The 19288-nt window shown below is 39.1% G+C and overlaps 1 protein-coding gene across 1 annotated transcript; it reads left to right on the forward strand.

Annotated features, from left to right (window-relative positions):
* Nucleotides 1-1397: 1397 nt before the first annotated feature.
* Nucleotides 1398-17263, forward strand: MCUR1 (mitochondrial calcium uniporter regulator 1). The gene is made up of 9 exons (XM_084220850.1): nt 1398-1790; nt 2829-2939; nt 4372-4475; nt 6561-6662; nt 7366-7407; nt 9163-9234; nt 12673-12726; nt 13900-14014; nt 15356-17263. Exons 1-9 carry the CDS (start codon nt 1544-1546, stop codon nt 15409-15411), a joined length of 903 nt encoding a protein of 300 aa, XP_084076976.1. The 5' UTR covers nt 1398-1543; the 3' UTR covers nt 15412-17263.
* The last annotated feature ends 2025 nt before the right edge of the window (nt 17264-19288 follow it).

Genomic DNA, 19288 nt, shown 5'->3' on the forward strand with positions numbered 1-19288 from the left:
CTGTTCTGCTTTATCACCACAGCAGCTGGAAGGGGGTGCTGCTGAAGACTTTCTGGCCTTGTGTACCTGCAGTCTTGGCTGCAGAGATACTGCTGTGTTGCTGCTACACTGCCATGTGCCCTGGCAAGTCACCCACCTTGGTATTTATATAGACACAGCTGGATGATGTCATCTTCATTCTGATTTGCTGTAATCATTGATTCTAGTAGGAAGAAGAAAAGGTGCCACATGTTTTTTTCTGTGAATTTGTATCTAACAGGAAAACTATCAGCTTGCTCTGAAGTAACTGCTGCCTGGAGAAAACGGCAGCGGGAGGAACCAACTTCTTCTATTAATTTCTTACAAATATTAAGTAATGTGTCTTAACAACAGCGCATAGAAAAAAAACATGTTTTCCCATATTTCCCAGAAACCTGTATTTTTGGCAGAACCAAACAAACAGTACACCTGACCCACGCTAGTGCTTAGGGCACCTGTTCAATGGTTAAGGCTCCAGACCCACCAAGTTGCCCAGTTCCGGGCATTACTTGGTTAATATCTTCAAGCCCCGAAATCTCAGTCCCATTGCATAGGAACAAGTTCTGTCCAAAAATGTTTGTCTGGTCTTGTGGTTTAGGGGTTACAATGGCAGTGCAGCACTGATGGTAGGACTTGTCAGGAAAATTAATACACAAACACCAGAGGTTTATGTCCAAATATGAGACAGAGGAGTCCTGTTACTTTATTCTAATAAAGGGAGGGGTCATGGGGTGTTTGTCCTGCGGTCTCTCAAATTTTTGGAGGACACTGCCTCCTTTTTCTCATAATTTCCCTTCTGCTTTTCCCTCTCTCTTTCCCCACTGGCTGAGGTACTTGAGAGGTACAGATTCCCTGAAATGCCTGATACCTAAGACCCCCTTCTAACGTCTTCAACCTCCCCTTTGTCTTTTCCTTGTGTCAATTAGTGGAATTCCTTATGGAATTTATGGTCCTTCCCGTTGTTTCTTTCATCTCTCAGTAATCAATTTCATTCATCAGCAGACCTACAGTTTGTTTGTAAAGACAAATCTCTCATTCCATTTATCAATAAGTAGAATTCTACCCATTATTTCTTTTATCTCTCAGTATCTAGCTTTATTTACCAGCAGATCCACAGCTTGTTTGTAAAGACAAGCCCCTCATTCCCTTCAGACTAGATGATCTCAAAGGTCTCTTCCAGCCTTGCCGATCCCAAGATTTCACGGTTCTATGACTAGGGAGCGTCCGTCTCCACCGCATCCAGCTCGCACCGCCGTCGCAAGCACCGCCCCGCCGGAACCCGGCCCGCCCGCGCCGCTCTTCTCGGCGCGCCCGCTCTGTGAGCCGTAGAATCAATCGCCGTAGCTGGCGGCGTCACCTGCCGTGTTTGGCTGCGTCCCGGAGGCGGAAGCGGGACGGCGCTGTGGCGGAAGTGAGCCGCCGGGGCGGCGTGTGCTCGGCGATGGCATCCCAGTAGTGGCGACGGCAGCAGCGGTTTCCCTCCTTCCCGTCTCCTTTTCCGCCGTCGGGACCGGGTGGCGCGGCCATGGCCGGGGCCCAGGCGGCCGCGAGCGGCGGGGGGCGCGCGCTGCTGCTGCTGCTGTTGCGGCCGCGGCCGCGCGGCTCGGACGGCACCTCACGTGACGGCCGCGCGCCCGCGTCCCCCGCGCGCCGCTGCCTCGGCGACTGGCGGTGCCCGCCCGTAGCGCAGCCGGGCCCCGGCGGCGGCGGCGCCGTGTGGGGAAGGGGCGGCGGGAGCAGCGGGGGGAGCCGGCGGCACCGCGGGGAGCGGGGTGAGCCCGTGGGCACGGGGCGTCCTGAGAGCACGGGGAGTTCGGGCACCGGGGTGGGGAAGGGCCGGCAGCGCAGGTCCATGCCGAGCAGCTGAGGGAGCTGGCGGTGTTTAGCCTGGAGAAAAGGAGGCTCGGAGGGACCTGATCGCTCTCTAGAGCTACTCGAAACGGGGGTGTAGCGAAGTGCAGGTCGGCCTCTTCGCCGAGACAGCCAGCAACGGGATAAGAGGACGTAGCCTCAAGTTGTGCCAGGAGAGGTTTAGGTTGGACATTAGGAAGAATTTCTTCACAGAGAAGGTGGCTGGACTCTGGCCTGGGCCGCCCAGGGAGGTGGTGGAGTCACCGTCCCTAGGGGTGTTTAAGGACGCGACGCTCAGTGCCATGGTCTGGTTCACAGCGTGGTTGGTGTTCGGCCAAAGGTTGGAGTCGATGATCACAAAGGTCTTTTCCAACCTAATTGATTTTACCTCCTGCCCCTTGGCAGTTCAGCTCATGCCCCACCTCACGTTTATTCTGTCAGGGTTGTTTATACGCCACACATCCCAGTGGAAACAACGCACTGTCTTAGAGTGGCTTTTAGTGTGGAAAGTATTTTCTGCAAAAACAGTAAATGGCAAATTGTGAGTGATTACTTTTTTCCTAAATGGCAAGTGATAAAAGTTCACTTCTTTAACAAAGAAGGGACAGAGTGTGTGGATTTAGCCCTCCAGCTTTGAAGTGCTCACAGGTCCCACCTGCTGAGGTGATTCTGGTAAAGGAGCAGATGCAGGACCCTGTCAGCTGGAGGCATTTTTTTCCAGAACATTGTATTCCTGGAGAGCTCTTTAAGGGGAGCAGTAGCGTAGTGTCCTGTTTTCCAGCTCTTGCACATAGCACTTACTGATCAGATGTCTTTCCACTTTCAAGCAGACTGTGGTAATCTCAACACAAACTATTTTGCCATAAGTGAAAAACATTCTGGGTAGTAAGGAAACTCCTGGAAAGCAAATGTTGATAAAATATTCTTTCTTAAGAAATAACTTTTTTTTTTTTCCACAGATGTAAGCATCTCTGTGTCATCTTTACAAAGCAAAGAGAATATTTCCTTACTGGGAAATAGAAGGCTTTATTTTGACACTCATGCACTGGTATGCCTCTTGGAAGAAAAAGGTAATTTGTTGGAAACAAGTAGCTATTTTTAATGGCTTTTTTGAGTGTTTTTTTAGTTTACAAAGTTTGTTACTTTTCCTTGACTACAGTGTTACACCTTGATTTTTATGGATTTTTGGTGGCTTATCTATATACCAGGTATACATATAGGGTTTTTTTCAGCTTCAAAAAGGAAACAGTGAACTTATATAACTTTGGAATAATTTTTGCCTCATTTGTGGTTAAAAATGCTAAGAAAAAAAAAATTTAAGAACTGATAGCAAAGAACCCAAGAGCCTTCAAGGCAGTGGTTTAAAATGTTTTAATTGGATTCTTTCATATTTAGGATATTACACCTTGAATATGCATGAACGTGTTACAATTGGATGGAATATGGATTACTTTGTACAGTGCAGCTTTTAGGATAGCACATAGAATACTCTAAAAATAGTTTTATGCTAAAATATAGATAAGGGAGTAGATTATTTTTAATTCAATGCTGAGGTGGGAGAGGTACCCTAAGGTGAAGCTCAGAAGTGACTTGGAACAGCTCTTCATTCCTAAAATGGAGAAATCCTAGTCCCTTTCCCCTGCCAGGTGGTTTCTTTTTTTCCCATGGGCCAGGAACTTCTCAGGGAACTCTCCAGCTCTTTTTCTTGTTTGGTATTCTGAGACACTAGTTTAATGAGTTGCTGGATCAGTTGAGTGAGCACAGGTCAGGCTGTCAGGAGGAGGGATAAGGTGAGAGGGAGCCTTTTAGTGGTAGTAAACTTTTATATCAGCTCAGCCACTGAAAGCGACTTGCTCTCAGCTGTGCTTGCTGATGCTGAACTGCTGGTGAGTTTTAAATAACCACGCTTTTGCAAGTGTTTCTTTTCATAATGATTAACTCTTGTTCGTGACATTTTTACTCCTACATTTTGAGGGTGGAAAATGTGAAGTTATTTTTAGGGACAGTGTTTTAGTATAGTTTCCAATATATTCAGTTCAAAAAGTTTCTAATAGGCCCTCAGAAGCTGGTAGACCTAAAATCAGGACAGTTGGCTGTGGGTTTAGTTGTTGAGTTTTGTACATCTTCAGTGGCACTGAATTTTGTAGTATAAAGAAGTATCTGCTTTTCAGAGTCAGAATTCTTGCTTGCTCATGGAAGTAACCACATGTAAGACATGACATTCCACAATAACTGTGGAGAACTCCCTCTTTATCTTGCTGATAGAATAATAGTGCTGTACTGTGGAAGCAGTCATCCTGTGTCACAGACATGTTTCTGGGGTGGGGAAACTTGCAGGTACTGACTGTGTTCTTTTGTTAGTGCTGGATCAAGAGCTCTGTGTTTTATTATCTTTCATAACTGACATTTGTTGTAATTTGGTGCTGATTATGAGCAAGTGGCATTTCTGTAAACTGTCCAGATTTGGATCTCTCTCTGAGTGTCACTCTTTATTTCGCTTAGGGTTCACTACTCAGCAGTCGGAGGTCATTGTATCTGCATTAGTGAAAATCATGAACACCAACCTGGATATGATTTACAAGGACATGGTCACCAAAGTACAGCAGGTTAGATCAGAGGCAGTGGTGGGGTTAAACTAAATTAAAGCCTTGTATCCTGCTAATGAAATATATGTTGCTATTTATTACTGTTATACACTGCGTTTTAAAAGTTTGAAGGTGAAGAGCAGACATTTCTCTATATTGATTGACTGGTTCATTTTGTCTTGAGTTTATCAAAGTGTTGTGATGGACCTTGAGATTTTAGTACTGTGGGTTGCTGTGCAAACCACAAGTAGGTTTTTAGTTTCAACCTTACAGTAACATGACACGGAGTTACTGAGAACACTTGGAGAGTCATAAGAGGTATTCAGTGCATGGATTTGAATTTCTACATTTCTTTTGTAGACTTGTAAGAAGGAAGTACAGATCCCCTCAGTTATTTAGCATCCTCTTATATGGTACTTGTTTGTTTATCTCTGTCTCTCAGTGACATTTATGTTGTATTAGAATACAACCTCCTGGGCTGCTCTGTGAGCCTGGGGTCACAGCTCCACCTCACCTTCTGAGCACAAGCTGCAACTTGTTTCGTAGTAACCACGCTGTGTTTCGTAGTAACCACGCTGCTGTCTCTGTAGTGTAACAGTCTTGGCAGAAGGGTGTGTCATTATAAAGTGGGATACTACAAAACTGGATTTTGTGGCACTTTCCATCTGGGGAGATTTCAAGCCAATCTTCCTAGCTTTTAGATTGTGGGCAAACCTACAATCCCTCTCTTGTGCTGAATTTGTTTCGCAGTCACTCAGGGAATGCCATGGTAAAGGGTCCTTTTCTCCCATGGTTAGCTGTATTTTACAACAAGCAGTCCCAGCCTCCTTCTGTGCCTGGCTTTTTTGAATGAAAGTTGTTTTGTGTTGGATTTAATGCTGCTACTGATGGTAGATGTTTTCTGAGACTTAGATTTGACCCTCAAGTGACTTTCTGCCATTAAGATGCAATGTGTAGGTTTGTATGGTAGTTCAGGAAGTTTGTGTGCCATCAACACTGGGCCACATGGTAAATTTGTACTTCCCTATAGTCTTTGATTGCACAAGGTCTTCTGCAGAAAGAGAACAAAAAATTGGAAGAAAGATTTGAATGTTGTGGATGAGCTATTGCCAAAGTATTACCTTGGTTAGATAAAACCTTAGGGAAAAACAGATTTACATGTGTGTGTATGTATAGGGGTGAAGAAGAGAAAGAATATGGAAGATTCTGGTCTCTGTTTGCTGAGTCCACTGAGGAGAAGAGAGAACAAGAACAGTCTGGAGACACTGAGGAGTAAGGAAAGAGGTGTCCATGCAGTACTCTTGCTGTAGACTTTTTGTAATATGTCCAGAATACTGGCCCATTTTTTTCAGTCTTGTGGTCAGGTAGCCTGGAGAGGCATCTTTAGATGCTACTTAGAAATAAAATGCTGCATTTTGTGACAAAACTGAAGTTAGAGTGCTGTGTCAGATTTGTAGGGGTCTTAGTCCAGAGCCAAAAGCAAGGGACTGCTTATTAGAGGAAGATCTTAAGTGGAGAAGGCAGCTCTTATATGCATGTGTGGGTAGTATAGGATCTAGAACAATCTCTACAGACTTTTCCATCCTTGCAAGTTGCAGAGAATTCTTGTTTGTCTTCTGTCAGTTCAGTGTAATGGACTGAGAAGAGCAATTCAAAGCATCAGTGCGTGATTCTGAGCAGTGAGGCAGAGACTTCCTTGCAGGGAGAGGCAGAAAAAGGAGGTAATTACAGAAGAGCATGTTTGTGCTGAGGAATCTTGATCTGAAGGCCAGCTTTCCTCATTTGGCTCAGAGACAGCTCTGCCTAATGCCTTTGCTAGCTTAAGAATTTGATGACTTGGAAGCAAATGTTTCCTGGGCTAATAATTGAATTATTCTGATCTGTGTTAGGACTGCCAATTTTGTCAGACATTACCAACATTTGAGCCTAACTTGCTTATTTTGTCACTATCACTCTATCTTGTTTTCTGAAACTTGCATAATCAACCTGAAATTGCTGAATTAAAAATTTCAGGGTACCAAAATAGTCTTTCATATTTGTAGGCACAAAGGAGGAAAAGTATTATAGTTGTGATATGTTCTGAGGTTCTTCTTCCTTCTTTTAAAGGAAATTGCACTTCAGCAAGTTATGTCCCATATTGCTGGTGTGAAAAAGGACATGATTATTTTGGAAAAAAGTGAATTTTCAGCACTTCGTACAGAAAACGAGGTAAAAATTACTGTCTTGGAAAGTTCAATTCTAGAACTTGCTTTTTTTTTTTTTTTTTTTTTTTTTTTTTTTAATAATGAGGTAAAAAGCATCTTGTACCAAAGGAGATGATGGGGCTGGGATGGTTTGGCACCTTCATTAATGACCTTGTTGATGGAACAGAGCAGAGGGCACTTTCAACAAGTCTGCAGATGATCCAAAGCTGGGAGCAGCTGCTGATACACCAGGCAGTTGTGCTGCCACTCAGGGAGACATCAACAAGCTGGGAAAACGTGATGACAAGAATCACATGAAGTTTGAACAAATTGTGCCCCTGGGGAATACCCTCAGGCACCAGGACAGGCTGAGGGGGACCAAATGGAAAGCAGCTTGGCAGGGAAGAGCTGGTGAACAGAGGTGGACCATGAGCCAGTGATGAGCCCTTATGGCAAAAGCAGCCAGCAGCTTCCTGGGCTGTGTTAGCATGGCTGCCAGTGGGACACTGCTGATTTCTGCCTCGTGTTGTTGTTTGGAAGGGCACAGTAAACATGCATGTGTATTCATCTGTACACATACTGAGGACATGGAATAGTGCTTGGTTTGCCTCCCTTTTTATATTATGGATTATAGTCGCTGTTACTGATGATGCAAATTCTGTAGATTTCTAGATAGTGTGGTTTTATATACAGTAATAAAGTCTAAAATTTTTTTCATACTCTCACAGAAAATAAAACTTGAGCTCCAGCAGATAAAGAAGCAAGTCACGGTAAGATACCATACCAATATAATTAAAAATACACACCTGTCTAATTAGCTGGAAAAAATAAAAAGTGCTACTTTCAGAATTTTTCTAAGCTGTGTTTAATTGTTATGATATGTGTGATACTGAAATTGCTGTTGACAGTACACTGTGGTGTGCAGCAATGGCATTTTCATGCATACCTCATTTATGGGGACAGGAAACTGTGACTAGTACAAGAGGCAAACCAAAATATAACTGAAGATATTTTTATGCCCTTAATTCAGATTCAGAAAGTAGCTGCCATGTCATGGTTAAGGCTGAGTGAAGTTCTGCATTTAGAGCTGCCTGTACATTAAAGATGCAGCATACATTTAAGATCACAGTACTTACTAATTGTGGGGGTTTGATTGTTTGGTTTGGTGGTTTTTTTGTTTCTTTTTTTCTCCGAAGACTTTCCTGTTACCTGTTCAGAATTTTAATGGCTTTTTAAGGCCACCAAGTTTGGGACCATTATGTTTGGTCCCATTTGTTTGGGACCAAATGGTCACTGCAAGAAAATAGGCTGTGTAGAAAGCTTACTCTGTTTTAAAATACAATTGACATCTAATTTTTGAATTGCAGTTAATTTTATGGTTTTAATTGCATGTAAATGAGTTAGTGTAATCCACTAGTAAAGCATCAAGGATCTCAGTCATCTTTTCTTAAAAGCTAGATGTCTTTATATTTTACTTTCAACTGTAAATTCAATTCTCACAAGAGCGTGTTGTTATGTACTTGCTCATACAAAAAGACACAATGTAAAACTTCAAGGAAAATTTTTACTTTTTGATTTATTAAACTGTAATGTATTCTGTTGAAGTGACAACTAACAGTGTCAATTAAAGTTCAAAATTCAAACACAGAAATTGAGTCTAATTATTGTTAATGCTAACCTAATGAGTTGGCATTGGCCTACTTGAGAAATGCTTACTTGGTTCTAGCAGTAGAATCTCCCAGAACATCAGCAATCTTTTGTTTCTCCCACATATTCATCTGATCAGCAGTTTGCCCCATGACAAACTGTCAGCTGGCTGGAATTCCTGCCAGGAGGTTGCATTAACATGGCAGCTGTCACCAGGAAAAGCAGGACTCACAGCTATTGATAAAGTCAAATGCAATTGTACAACTTAATAGTAGTTTTAAAAAGTTAGATGTTTAAAAATGCAGTAAAAGTTTCCTGACTTTTCAAATGTCTATAGCTTTCTCTGAAAATCCCGGATGTAGTCTTTAGAAACAGATTTTCTTTTATACTGGAAAGTGAGAAACTGCTTTGAACATTTTTTTGCGCATCTTGCTCTTCCATGAGCAAGATTGCTTTGTGGAAGAAGTCCGACTTAGAGGTATAGCCAGACATGGGTTTCTAGATATTAGAGAGAGTTACAGGATATATGAAACATTCTCTGCATTTATAGAAGGATGTGCTCTCAGTTAAGTGCTGTTCTCAGGGTTAAAAGTAATTTTTAGTTTTTGATTTTGAGATCCAATTCATACTAGAGAGCATCATACTTCCCAGTATAAATACTTATATATAAGTATTATAAATACGTAATACTTCTGAAAAATATATACCTTAATTGGAGAGAAACTCATATTCATATATATGATATATATAAAAAATATAAAATATAAAAATAAAGGATAAAATGTATAAAAATAAGGATAAAATGTATTTTTCCAATTCTTTCTGCTTATGATAAAACAGAAAATCTTGCTTGATGCTTTATCAATTTTTCCCATTAGGATGAAATTACCAAAGTTCATGCAGATAACAAGTTAAATCTAAACCTGGAGAAGAGCAGAGTAAAAGAACTGGTAAGTTTTGGTTACTTCTAGAAACATCTCAATACTGAATAATCTCCAAATTTGGGTAAGAGCATCTTACCCAAAGAGCATTTTCCTATTAATCTATAGTGTCACTCAGCTTCAAGATGGTATTAATCCGAGTTACTTATCCTTATGCTGGTATATGCAGGGTACCATGTTTGGGTCTGAATGTATTACCTGTTTTGATCTTGTTTTAATATCAGGATTAACACATTACAATTAAATATATTAGATATTTAATCTAATATGCTGACTAGCTGCCTAGAGGGTTTTCGCTTTTATATCTCTTTCTCTATTTACACACTTACTATTGTTTACACATTTTGTTGAATCATCATTGGAGATGTTTCATTTCCCTGTATCTAGTTTGCCAAAAAATACCTCTTGTGGAACTAGTTGTAAATTTTTTTTTAAATTGTTAGTTATCCTGGTTCATATTGCTTTTGAGCTTTGAAATACCTGGTAGATCTGAACTGATGTAATCTTAAATTGGGGTAATGTAGATGTAAAATTAAAAGATTAATGAGTTCTTGCATTATGCACAGCACTCTAGAGTTCTGTTCTCACACATTCTTTTTTTTTTCAGTAGCTTTTAGGATCTCAGTGAAATGGCATCTTCTAAATTGAAGGATCTTTTAATAACTTTTTCCAAATTATTATTATTTCTTTCTCAGTCCTTATTCTTAGTTGTGTTATAAAGACAAGTTTATGTAAGTTATAATACTTATCTTCAATCCAGGCAATAAGAACTGTTCAAGTAGATATCATTTATCTTCTGTGTGTGCCCCTAGAAATAGTGAGTGGTTAGTTTAGGTAACAGCTGTGTAGGTGACTCAATATAATGACTAACAGTCTGTTAGCCCATGGTAGATGCTTGAATAAAGTACAATTTGAGCAAGGCAGACTTCTTGTTTAAAGGTTAATACTTCATGCTAATGTTTTTAAAAAAACATCATATGAAATGTAGTCATTGTGTATATGATAAGCTTTGCAACAATTTTGGCTTGCAAAACTTATATGAAACCACTGCAGCAGTGATAAATTAGGCAGCAGTGTTTTCCTGTATATTAATGTAGGTAGGATCATGGAATCTGGACTTTGGCCTTTTGTGTAGAACACAACTTTGTCTCCCAGGGAAGGCAAACTGCATATCAACTTTCTCTTAAAAAAGTTGACCAACTTTGTAGTCTGTTGTGCAACTATAATTTCATAGTTTCTATGGAAACTGCTCTTTTTTTTTCCTCCCCCACCCCACCATTTATTGCAATGCATGAACAGAAGAGGAAAAAGGCAACTGAATAGGAAGCAGGTTGTGGCACATATGCTGGGCCTGGGGGGAAGATGTAATCCAGTGTTTTCTATAGTAGGCACAGCATCACTGTTATATTTACTTCAATTGTAATGTGACTAAGGACTTCATACCTGGCTTTCTGAGAAAAAAACTAAGGATAATTGAAGGTTACCATGCATTCTTACCAAGTTACTTTTCAGAAGAAAAGTGTCCTAAGTTTTAATTGTTTTAACTTGAAGCAATAAGTAAACTGTTCTTATCCTTCAGTTTGGAGTGCTGAAAGAGAATTTCTCAGTTTGCTTACACTGATGTTGGCAGTCCTTAATGTTTCAAATTTTAAATGCTTTTTCTTTTATTTTTTATAGTTTATTATTTTATAGTCTCTTCTACTTTTTTTTCTCTGAGAATCCTACATTGCTTAATGCACATCTCTTTATGTTGTGATTTGTGTCTTCAGTGTACAGATATGATTTAAAAACTTGAAGTACAGTACAAAAACTTGTATATATTCATGTGTTCATGAATCACAGTGTCTCTAAGCTTGTTGTTAAAAGCCTCAAGATGTATCTGGCAAAGTTAAATTTTTCCTGCAGTGTAAAAAATGTGGACTTAAGGGGAAATCTCCCTGTTGAATTTCAGAGTGGGAGGTTTAGCCTTGTCCTTTCTTCTTTTTTTTTAATCCACTATGTTTATGCTGTTACAGACATGATGATGGCTTGTACAAAAAGACCAATTTCACTGTCTTAAACCTAAGAGTAATATCCTTGAGTCTGACCTAGAGAGTTCTAAACACAGAACAAAACTTAAAGAAACATCCAGAAAGCTTGTAGAATATAAATAATTCAAAAGATGTGCATTTGACTAACTGCATCTGTTTAAACAGATGAACTATTTCAGTCCATAAAATTATTTTAATTCTCATAGTTCTTTTGATAGTGATCAGTTCCTCAATGTGAGGTCCAATTCTTGCATTTCTACCAAAACTTAATTTTTTAGATTATTTTATAAACATTATGCCATTTTGACACTTTCAAAAATGGGGATTTATAAAAATGTCTGAATTTCTTTTTTCATCCCTGTCTTCATTTTGCAGAATCTAGTAACTCCATTAATTGTAGATGTGCTGTTGTCTTTATATAATTTTCTACATTTGTAGCAGCCTGCTGTGTTTTAACTTCAACTTGAGAAAAGTCAAAAGTCCCAACAGAGCTCTAGATCTTTAAGAGATGTTTTTCAGTGCTAAAGCACTTATGTAGATAAATCTGATTTTAATGTTAAAATTAAATAATCTTCCAGAGTGAAGGAAAATTAAGGTGACTTTCCACGTGGGAATGTCAATATATAAGGTTATTGCTGTTTAACTCAGTATTCTGAGATGGGTGCCTGATGACCTTAGTACTCTTCACTGGAAACTGGTGCTTTATCAGTTGTCTGTGAATAATTTAGTTGCTCCAGGAACCATTATAGCTGTCAAGGTAAATCAAGTTCATGAGTCAGAAAGGTAACCTGCTTTAAAGGTATGATTCCTGATTTTGGATTTAACTTTTCTTTGAACCCAAATAGCCATAACTTAAAAATAAACCACAGCTTCTGGTGATCCACAAACAAAAGACTTCATGTGGGATACAAATTTTCTGTTTTTAACAAATATACCATGAAATGACAGGTCAGAACAATTCAAATTGTGAGTGCATATGGTGCTGGCTAAACATTTCGTTGATAGCTGAGTTTGATGTGATTTAAAATTGTTCTCCCCTTCCTGAAGGCAGCAGGTGGTTCAGTCTCAATTGTGCTTGTACGCCAGAGTTACTATTTAGAGTCATAGGTCCTTGCTTTTCAGAAATGCAAATCTGCCAGCCTCTCTTCCAGCTGCTTACCTAGTATATACAGATTTTGTGGAAGATGAGTGTCTGAAGAACTTGTTGCACTTCACATTTTTGAAGTGTGCTTTTGAAAGGACAGCGGGTACCCTACAATGCTGTCTCCCAAGTGCTGTCAGACAATAATCTTGTCCAGATTATGTGTAATCTGTTCTGTGTAATCTGGAAACAAAGAAACATGCTTTTAAGTGGGGGAAAAAAGGAAAAAAAGTTTAAGGATGGTATCATGTTTAACTTTTTTTTTTCTCCTTCCAGTATTCACTTAATGAAAGAAAACTACTTGAAATGAGGACAGAAATAGTGGAATTGGTAAGAGCTTAGTAGCTGATTATCACACAGCAAATCTTTTTGTACTTGTGTTATAGACCTTGCATCCTTTTTGGACTTGGTGATGTCCTTAGGCACTTTAACTTAAGTGTCTACAGAACAAAAAGACTTTCATATATATTATTGGACCTTCTGCATGTATATATGAGCTGTTCAGTAGTCACTTTGTTTTGAAACCTCATGCATTTAGTATTTTTTGTAGATGAAATTCCACTCACAATGTGAAATTAATTCTTTCCCCCATGTTTAGAGAGAAACTCATTGTGAGACTGATTTGCCTTCGTTTTAGAGGAGGTTTTTACCAAGCACTAATACTTCTCTTTGTTTCCTGAATTATCCCTTGGAAGTCATCTAGCAGTAAATCATTAACTGATTCACAATGTTTCACTAGTCCTGATTTGAAACTATCAGTAACACAGCAGCTGTTGTTCTTAGTTTACGAGTTGGATTTTTCAGTCTCTTCGGGGTAATAATTCTATCCCATATTTTTTTAGTGGAAGTCCTGTCTTCTGTCATAATCAAATTCTGAATTTGTAGCTGATTTTGTGACAAAACTCATTGCAAGACAAAGACGTGTTTTTCTACAACACAAGATCGATTCTCAGTATTTCTAGTGATCCATAAATCTCTGCTCCAGTATGACTTTATCATGAGAGGCTCTTAGGGTTCTCAGTTGCTCTTACAATTGAGCAGTGCCTTTAGTCAGTGAGCTGAATGACTGAGTGAAGTTAATGTTTATGCTGTTAGATTGAGATAACAAGGCATCCAGTTCTGCCAGTTTCTAGATTACTTTTTAAGGAACATGTAATCACATCAATTTCCTGAGTTCACCAAATTATTCAGTTCCTTGGATACAATCAGCTAAGAAGGAACTTGTTGTCTTTGAATAAGGTCTGTGTTAGCTCAGCTGGTTAGAGCATGATGCTAATAATGCCAAGGTTGTGGACTCCATCCCTGTACAGGCCATTCACTGCAGAGTTGGACTTCTGATCCTTGTGAATCCCTTCCAACTCAGAATATTCTGTAATTTCTGTAAGAATGCAAATTAACATGTATTTGAAGAGGAAGCAAAAATACAACTTGAAGGGATGGGTTAAATTTCTAAATAAACTAGGAAGTGTTCAAATTGCATCATTTTGTTGCTTTGCTTTCTAGCACGCACAACAAGACCGTGCTCTGACCCAAACAGACAGAAAAATAGACACAGAAGTTGCAGATCTGAAAACAATGCTCGAATCGCACAAGCTTGATAATATTAAATACTTAGCAGGTAAGGAGTCTGGCGGTTGTCTCTGATGGTGACACTGCCAAACATTGTTAAATGTTTGGCAAACTCTCAGTTGGCTGTATTTATAAAGGCCCTTATTAAAAAAAAAAAAAAAGGCAAAACAAAAAAGCCAAACTTGAAATAGTCTTAGGCAAGATTAGCAGCCTTATTTCTGTACCTAACCCAGAAATTTCCTGTGATTCACAACTTTATTTTGCATGGAATTTTTTCAGGTTTTTGTCCTTCTTTATACTGTTAATAATTATATGTGTGAGAAATCTAAAAGACTGCCTGTTAACAAGGACCAAAAATTCTTGCGCCTGACTTAACTCATGTAAGCAGTCTGGTGTATGCATTTCTAGGATTTCTTCATCCATCTGATGGAGATCTCTGTGCAAAAAGGAACATTTCAGTTTTTCTGACTATTCAAGGCCACATATTCTTTAAACTTCCATATTTACACAAGTGCTTGAAGAAAATACTATATATGTGTGCCGACATTATTGCCCTAGGTAACTTTAACATTTTGACATTTTACTACTGAGTGTGCAGTACTAGTAAATGAGGTTTGCAGTAGAAAATTATTCTGATTTAGATTTTCTGATTATTCTTTCACAGTGGGCTTTGTCAAAAGTACAGTGACATAAGCCTAATAGTACTGTATTTCAGACATATCATTTAGAGAGAACCAATAAAATGGAAAATAAAAGGTGCTTTATTTAAATTAGAGGAAATTCTTTTCCTTACCATTCCTATGCAAAAACAAGTTGAACTCTATGTGGAAGAAAAAATAATTTTAAATAATTTGTATTGTGTTTGAAGGGCTCCCATTGCAAACAAAGGCAAAAATATTTTGTGTGTATGTCTTGAAATAAAAATTTTATTTCATTTCAGTAAAAATTACAAAAATGTGAAACTGATAAGCCTTGTTTAAAATGGCTGTCGTTCATTTGTTTGCTAAATACTTCACTGTGTTTTATTAATTCCATTATTTATTACCTTGTTTTACATCTGTAACTTGTTATATTGATCTTTTTGGAATGGTAAGCAAGTAAGGGTTTCTTTCAGCTTTTTGATAGTTTTCCAACATTCTTTTTTTTTTTTTCTCTCCTTCTTATTTGTCATGTTTTATACTCTTCCTACCTTGAAATGGTTTGTTGTAAAGGAAAAACTTAATCTCTCAGATGGGGAGAAGTGAACTTTTGGTGGGGAAGTCGTTGAACTTTTAGTATTGTAGAAAGATGTGTACATAGCTTTCTGAAGAGATTCTTTGAGAGCTATTGATTTAATGTTATTTAATGTCAATATTAATGCCATTTTCCTTCCATCTTCATTTTCTTTCAGGTTCAGTATTTACATGCCTTACTGTAGCACTGGGATTTTATCGTTTATGGATATAACAAAACACAAATTTAAAGGGACTTCTTTGCCTGAGATTCTGAAAAAAAAGGAAGTTTTTAATCTTTACCTGAATTTTTAACCAAATCTTGACTGTTTTATTTATTATTTTATAAAGCAGACTGTGTTGAGAATGTAACCAAAGACGTGCCTAAAAACAAACTGTGCACATACCATGCCAGCATTGAACTTACCTCTGACAGAAGCACTTCCGCAGTTTCCCTCCGTTCTGAGCTGCAGGGCACCTGCTGCTGCCTTTGTGTAGGCAAAGACTGGCATTCCTGACAATGGAGTGGGCCTGCGTGCTGTAGAGAAAATCAATGGAATTATGTTCCATTGCCTGCTTAGGCAGGTTGGCCAGACTCAGTTGCATGTGTTGGACTGAAGTATTTATTATCAGTGTAAAACTGAAGCTACGTGTTCTGTGGCTTGGAGGCACTCTTGTATAAGTGGAGTTTGTGCTGACTGAATCATGCTTGCTTCCCTCCCTCTAACACTTGTTCTTACAGTTACTATGATCAAATATTTGTTTGGCTATTTTTGTAACATAGCTATCAGCTTTTTTTCCAGATGGCTGCCCAATCAGTTGTGTTCATGAACGAGTCCTGTGTAAAGATAGCAGCGTTTGCTGCTAGTTTTGTTTGTAGGGTATTTCTAGAGATTTTTGTGACTAACTTGCCTTTGGTTGACGTTAAGTATCTGATATTCATTCCATATGCTAATTGCTTACCTTACCACTGTAACTGGAAGTTGGAAATGAAATGCCTACACTGGTAACCTGCACTGGTTGTGTTAATTTGTCCTTAGGTGATACAAAGTGTCTCAGGTGCTGCCTTCTTGATGAAAGGGAATTGATGCTTCTAGAAAGGAAAGAGATTTTAAACGGTGGTTATGAAGCAGGCTCTTAGGCAAGAGAACTGCAGTACCAACAGTCTTCTGGGGGTTTTACTTTTCATTTCTTAAAACATCATGTTGATTCTTCAAATGTGGAACTTGGATAGTGATGCCAGTAATTGAAACAGCAGTGGAGACCTGTAAAGATGTTAAACCCACGTGAATCATGAAGTGCCACTGAAACCAGTGAAGAAAGATGTCCAGTGTATCCAGGTATCTGTCATTCTTCCACTGATGAAATTACTGTTTTAGTAGAAGAGCTGCCATCTGTGTTCCTTCACTTAAGGGAAATTTCCCTTTCCTGCTTGCTCTTAGGAGGGGAGCTTAGTTTATGCACTGGTGATAAATGCTGTTAGAGCACAATAATGGCTTTGCTTCGTGAAAGTAAAGCTTTTTGGCTACTTTGTGCCTCTACTGTAATAGCCATTCAACATTTTTGTGGTTGGAAGTGCCAACTTTGATCATGTGCAAGTTCAGAGGAAGAATGGATGCCTGTAACAATACTTACTGGCCTGAAATAAAGAGTTTTAAATATTTCATAGAATATTATGTGTTTTCATTATAAAAGCAACTTTTTTATTTGAAAATTGTCTCTTTGCTTGAGGGTAAGTCACTGCTCCTACCAAGTCATTTAAGCTAAGAATTTGCAAAGTCAACAGCCCCTCCAAGACGCTGAAGAGAAGTAACATAAGGAAAATTATTATTGTAGACTAACTTAACAGCCCCTCTAAATTAATGGATTTATACTTAAGAACATAACCTTTTTGTTTAAAAAATTATTTTTTATACTAAGTTATAGGATTTGACACCTTCTCAAATTAGACAAGCAATAATTCAGTTTTTAGACTGACTTTGCTGTTGGTCTTACCTTCCCAAGGCAGATGGTTCTATATATGTCCATGGAATCAGTACATGTTGGCCTGCAGGCTTGTGCATCTGACAAGTAGTTGCTAAAATAAGTGTTTAAGACTAATTTTAAACATAGGGTTTATCCTGCTAAAAACAGATACTGTGCAAATAAATTTCTATTTAGGGCAGGTGGAAGGAGGAAGTGAAAGATTATAGGGCACCAACATCTTGGAATTACCAAAGTGTTGGCAAACCAGCACTTCTTGGTGTTTAAGCAAGGAATAAAGTCAATGTGTCATTCAGGAAAAATACACTATAAATAGAACATAATTATTATCTCCTAGTCCATAACATCTTCAAGGGTAATGTAAAAGCTTTTTATTCCCAGTCTGTGTGCATACAGACAAAATCTTCTCTCGTTTACTCTTAGCACCGTGTCGTCATATATACCACATGAATTTATTGACTTTCCAACTATTTAGAAAATCCCTCCATATATTTCCAAACACAAATCTGACAAAGAGATTTAAACTCAAGGAATGAGCATTGGTACAGGCAAGAATCTGTTACAGAATCACAGAATGATCTGGGTTGGAAGGGACCTTAAAGATCATCTTGTTCCACCTCCCCTGCTGTTGACAGGGACATCTTTCATAGACCAGGTTGCTCAAAGCCCCATCCAACCTGGCCTTGGAAACTGCCGGGGGTGGGGCATCCACAGCTTCTCTGGGCAGCCTGTCCCCATGCACCACCACCCTCACAGTAAAGAACATTTTACTAATGCCTCATCTAAACTGGCGCTCTTTGAGTTTAAAGCCATCACCCTTTGTCCTGTCACTACATGACTTTGTACAAAGTCCCTCTCCAGCTTTCATGTAACCCCTCTTCAGGTGCTGGAAGGTGCTATAAGTTCTCTCCAGAGCCTTCTCCAGGCTGAACAGCCTCATCCCTCATTCTTTCTCAGGGGAGGTGCTCCAGCCTTCTGAGTATCTTCCTGGCTTCTGGACTTGCTTAGACAGGCCTATGTCCATCTCATTTTGGGACCCCAGAGGCAGATGCAGCACTCCAGATTTGGTCTCACCAGAGCAGAGTGGCAGAATCACCTCCCTTGCCCTGCTGCCCATGCTGCTTTTGATACAGCCAGGATACAATTGGCTTTCTGGGCTGCAAATGCACAGCTCTTGAATGTTGAGAGTCAAGCGATCATTGAAGTCATAAATAAGAGCTCAAAGTTGGCAATTCTTCAAATTTGTTTCTGTAAGACACTGTATCATGCTGTATGTTTTGTCTAATTGGAATCATGAGCAATTCTAAATGTACAGAGATATTTTTCTGCTTTGATTTTTAATTTTCAGAGCTCTGTCAAAAAATGCAAGTGAAAAATAAATGAGATTGTTTTACCAAAGAACCACTTCAGCTGTGAAACCTGCAGTAGCTCCCCAGTGATTCAGAAATCACAATATTTGCAGTTGGAAAGGACCCACAAGGATCATCAAGTCCAGCTCTTAGGTGAATGGCCTGGATGGGGATCAAACCCACAGCCTCGGCATTATTAGCACTGTGCTCTGACCTAATCTCATGTATCTGTTCATTTCCTGCTGGGCATAAAAAGAAATAAAAAAGAATAAAAGAAAAAAACAATCCAGAAATGTTAGATCTCTCAGGTTCTCTCTTTAAGTCAAGCTGAAGCTGAGCTCCAGCCCTAATTTCCTTTCAAGAAAAGTCCATTTCTGTTGTGAGCATGTAAGAGTAAGGGTCTGTCTATACAAACACTAGTTGTGAGTTTTTCCTGTGAATTTCCCCATTTACATAATAAAGACAGGATGTACTTCAATAATCTTTTTCTGAGGAAGGAAATTGAGAATCATTCCATTTGGTGGAAAGCCTAAGTTGCACCAAAACTTCTTTGTGTTTTGCAGAACAAATTGAGATCCAGAGTTCTTACAAAACTGTATTTACTTGTGATATGTTACTGGGAGTATCCTGATTTTGTCTATTTTGCTTTCCTTGTTTTCAGTAGAAGTCCACAAGGGAGCAGTCTCCCTTTCACTGGTATGTATTAGACAAATTGTTTACTTCAAGTATTCTTTTATTACACTACTAAATCCCCTAGCCCCTTCTCCATTAGAAGTGTTG

This window comes from Fringilla coelebs, assembly GCF_963513975.1.
Source record: "Fringilla coelebs genome assembly, chromosome: 1".
Lineage (NCBI taxonomy): Eukaryota > Metazoa > Chordata > Aves > Passeriformes > Fringillidae > Fringilla > Fringilla coelebs.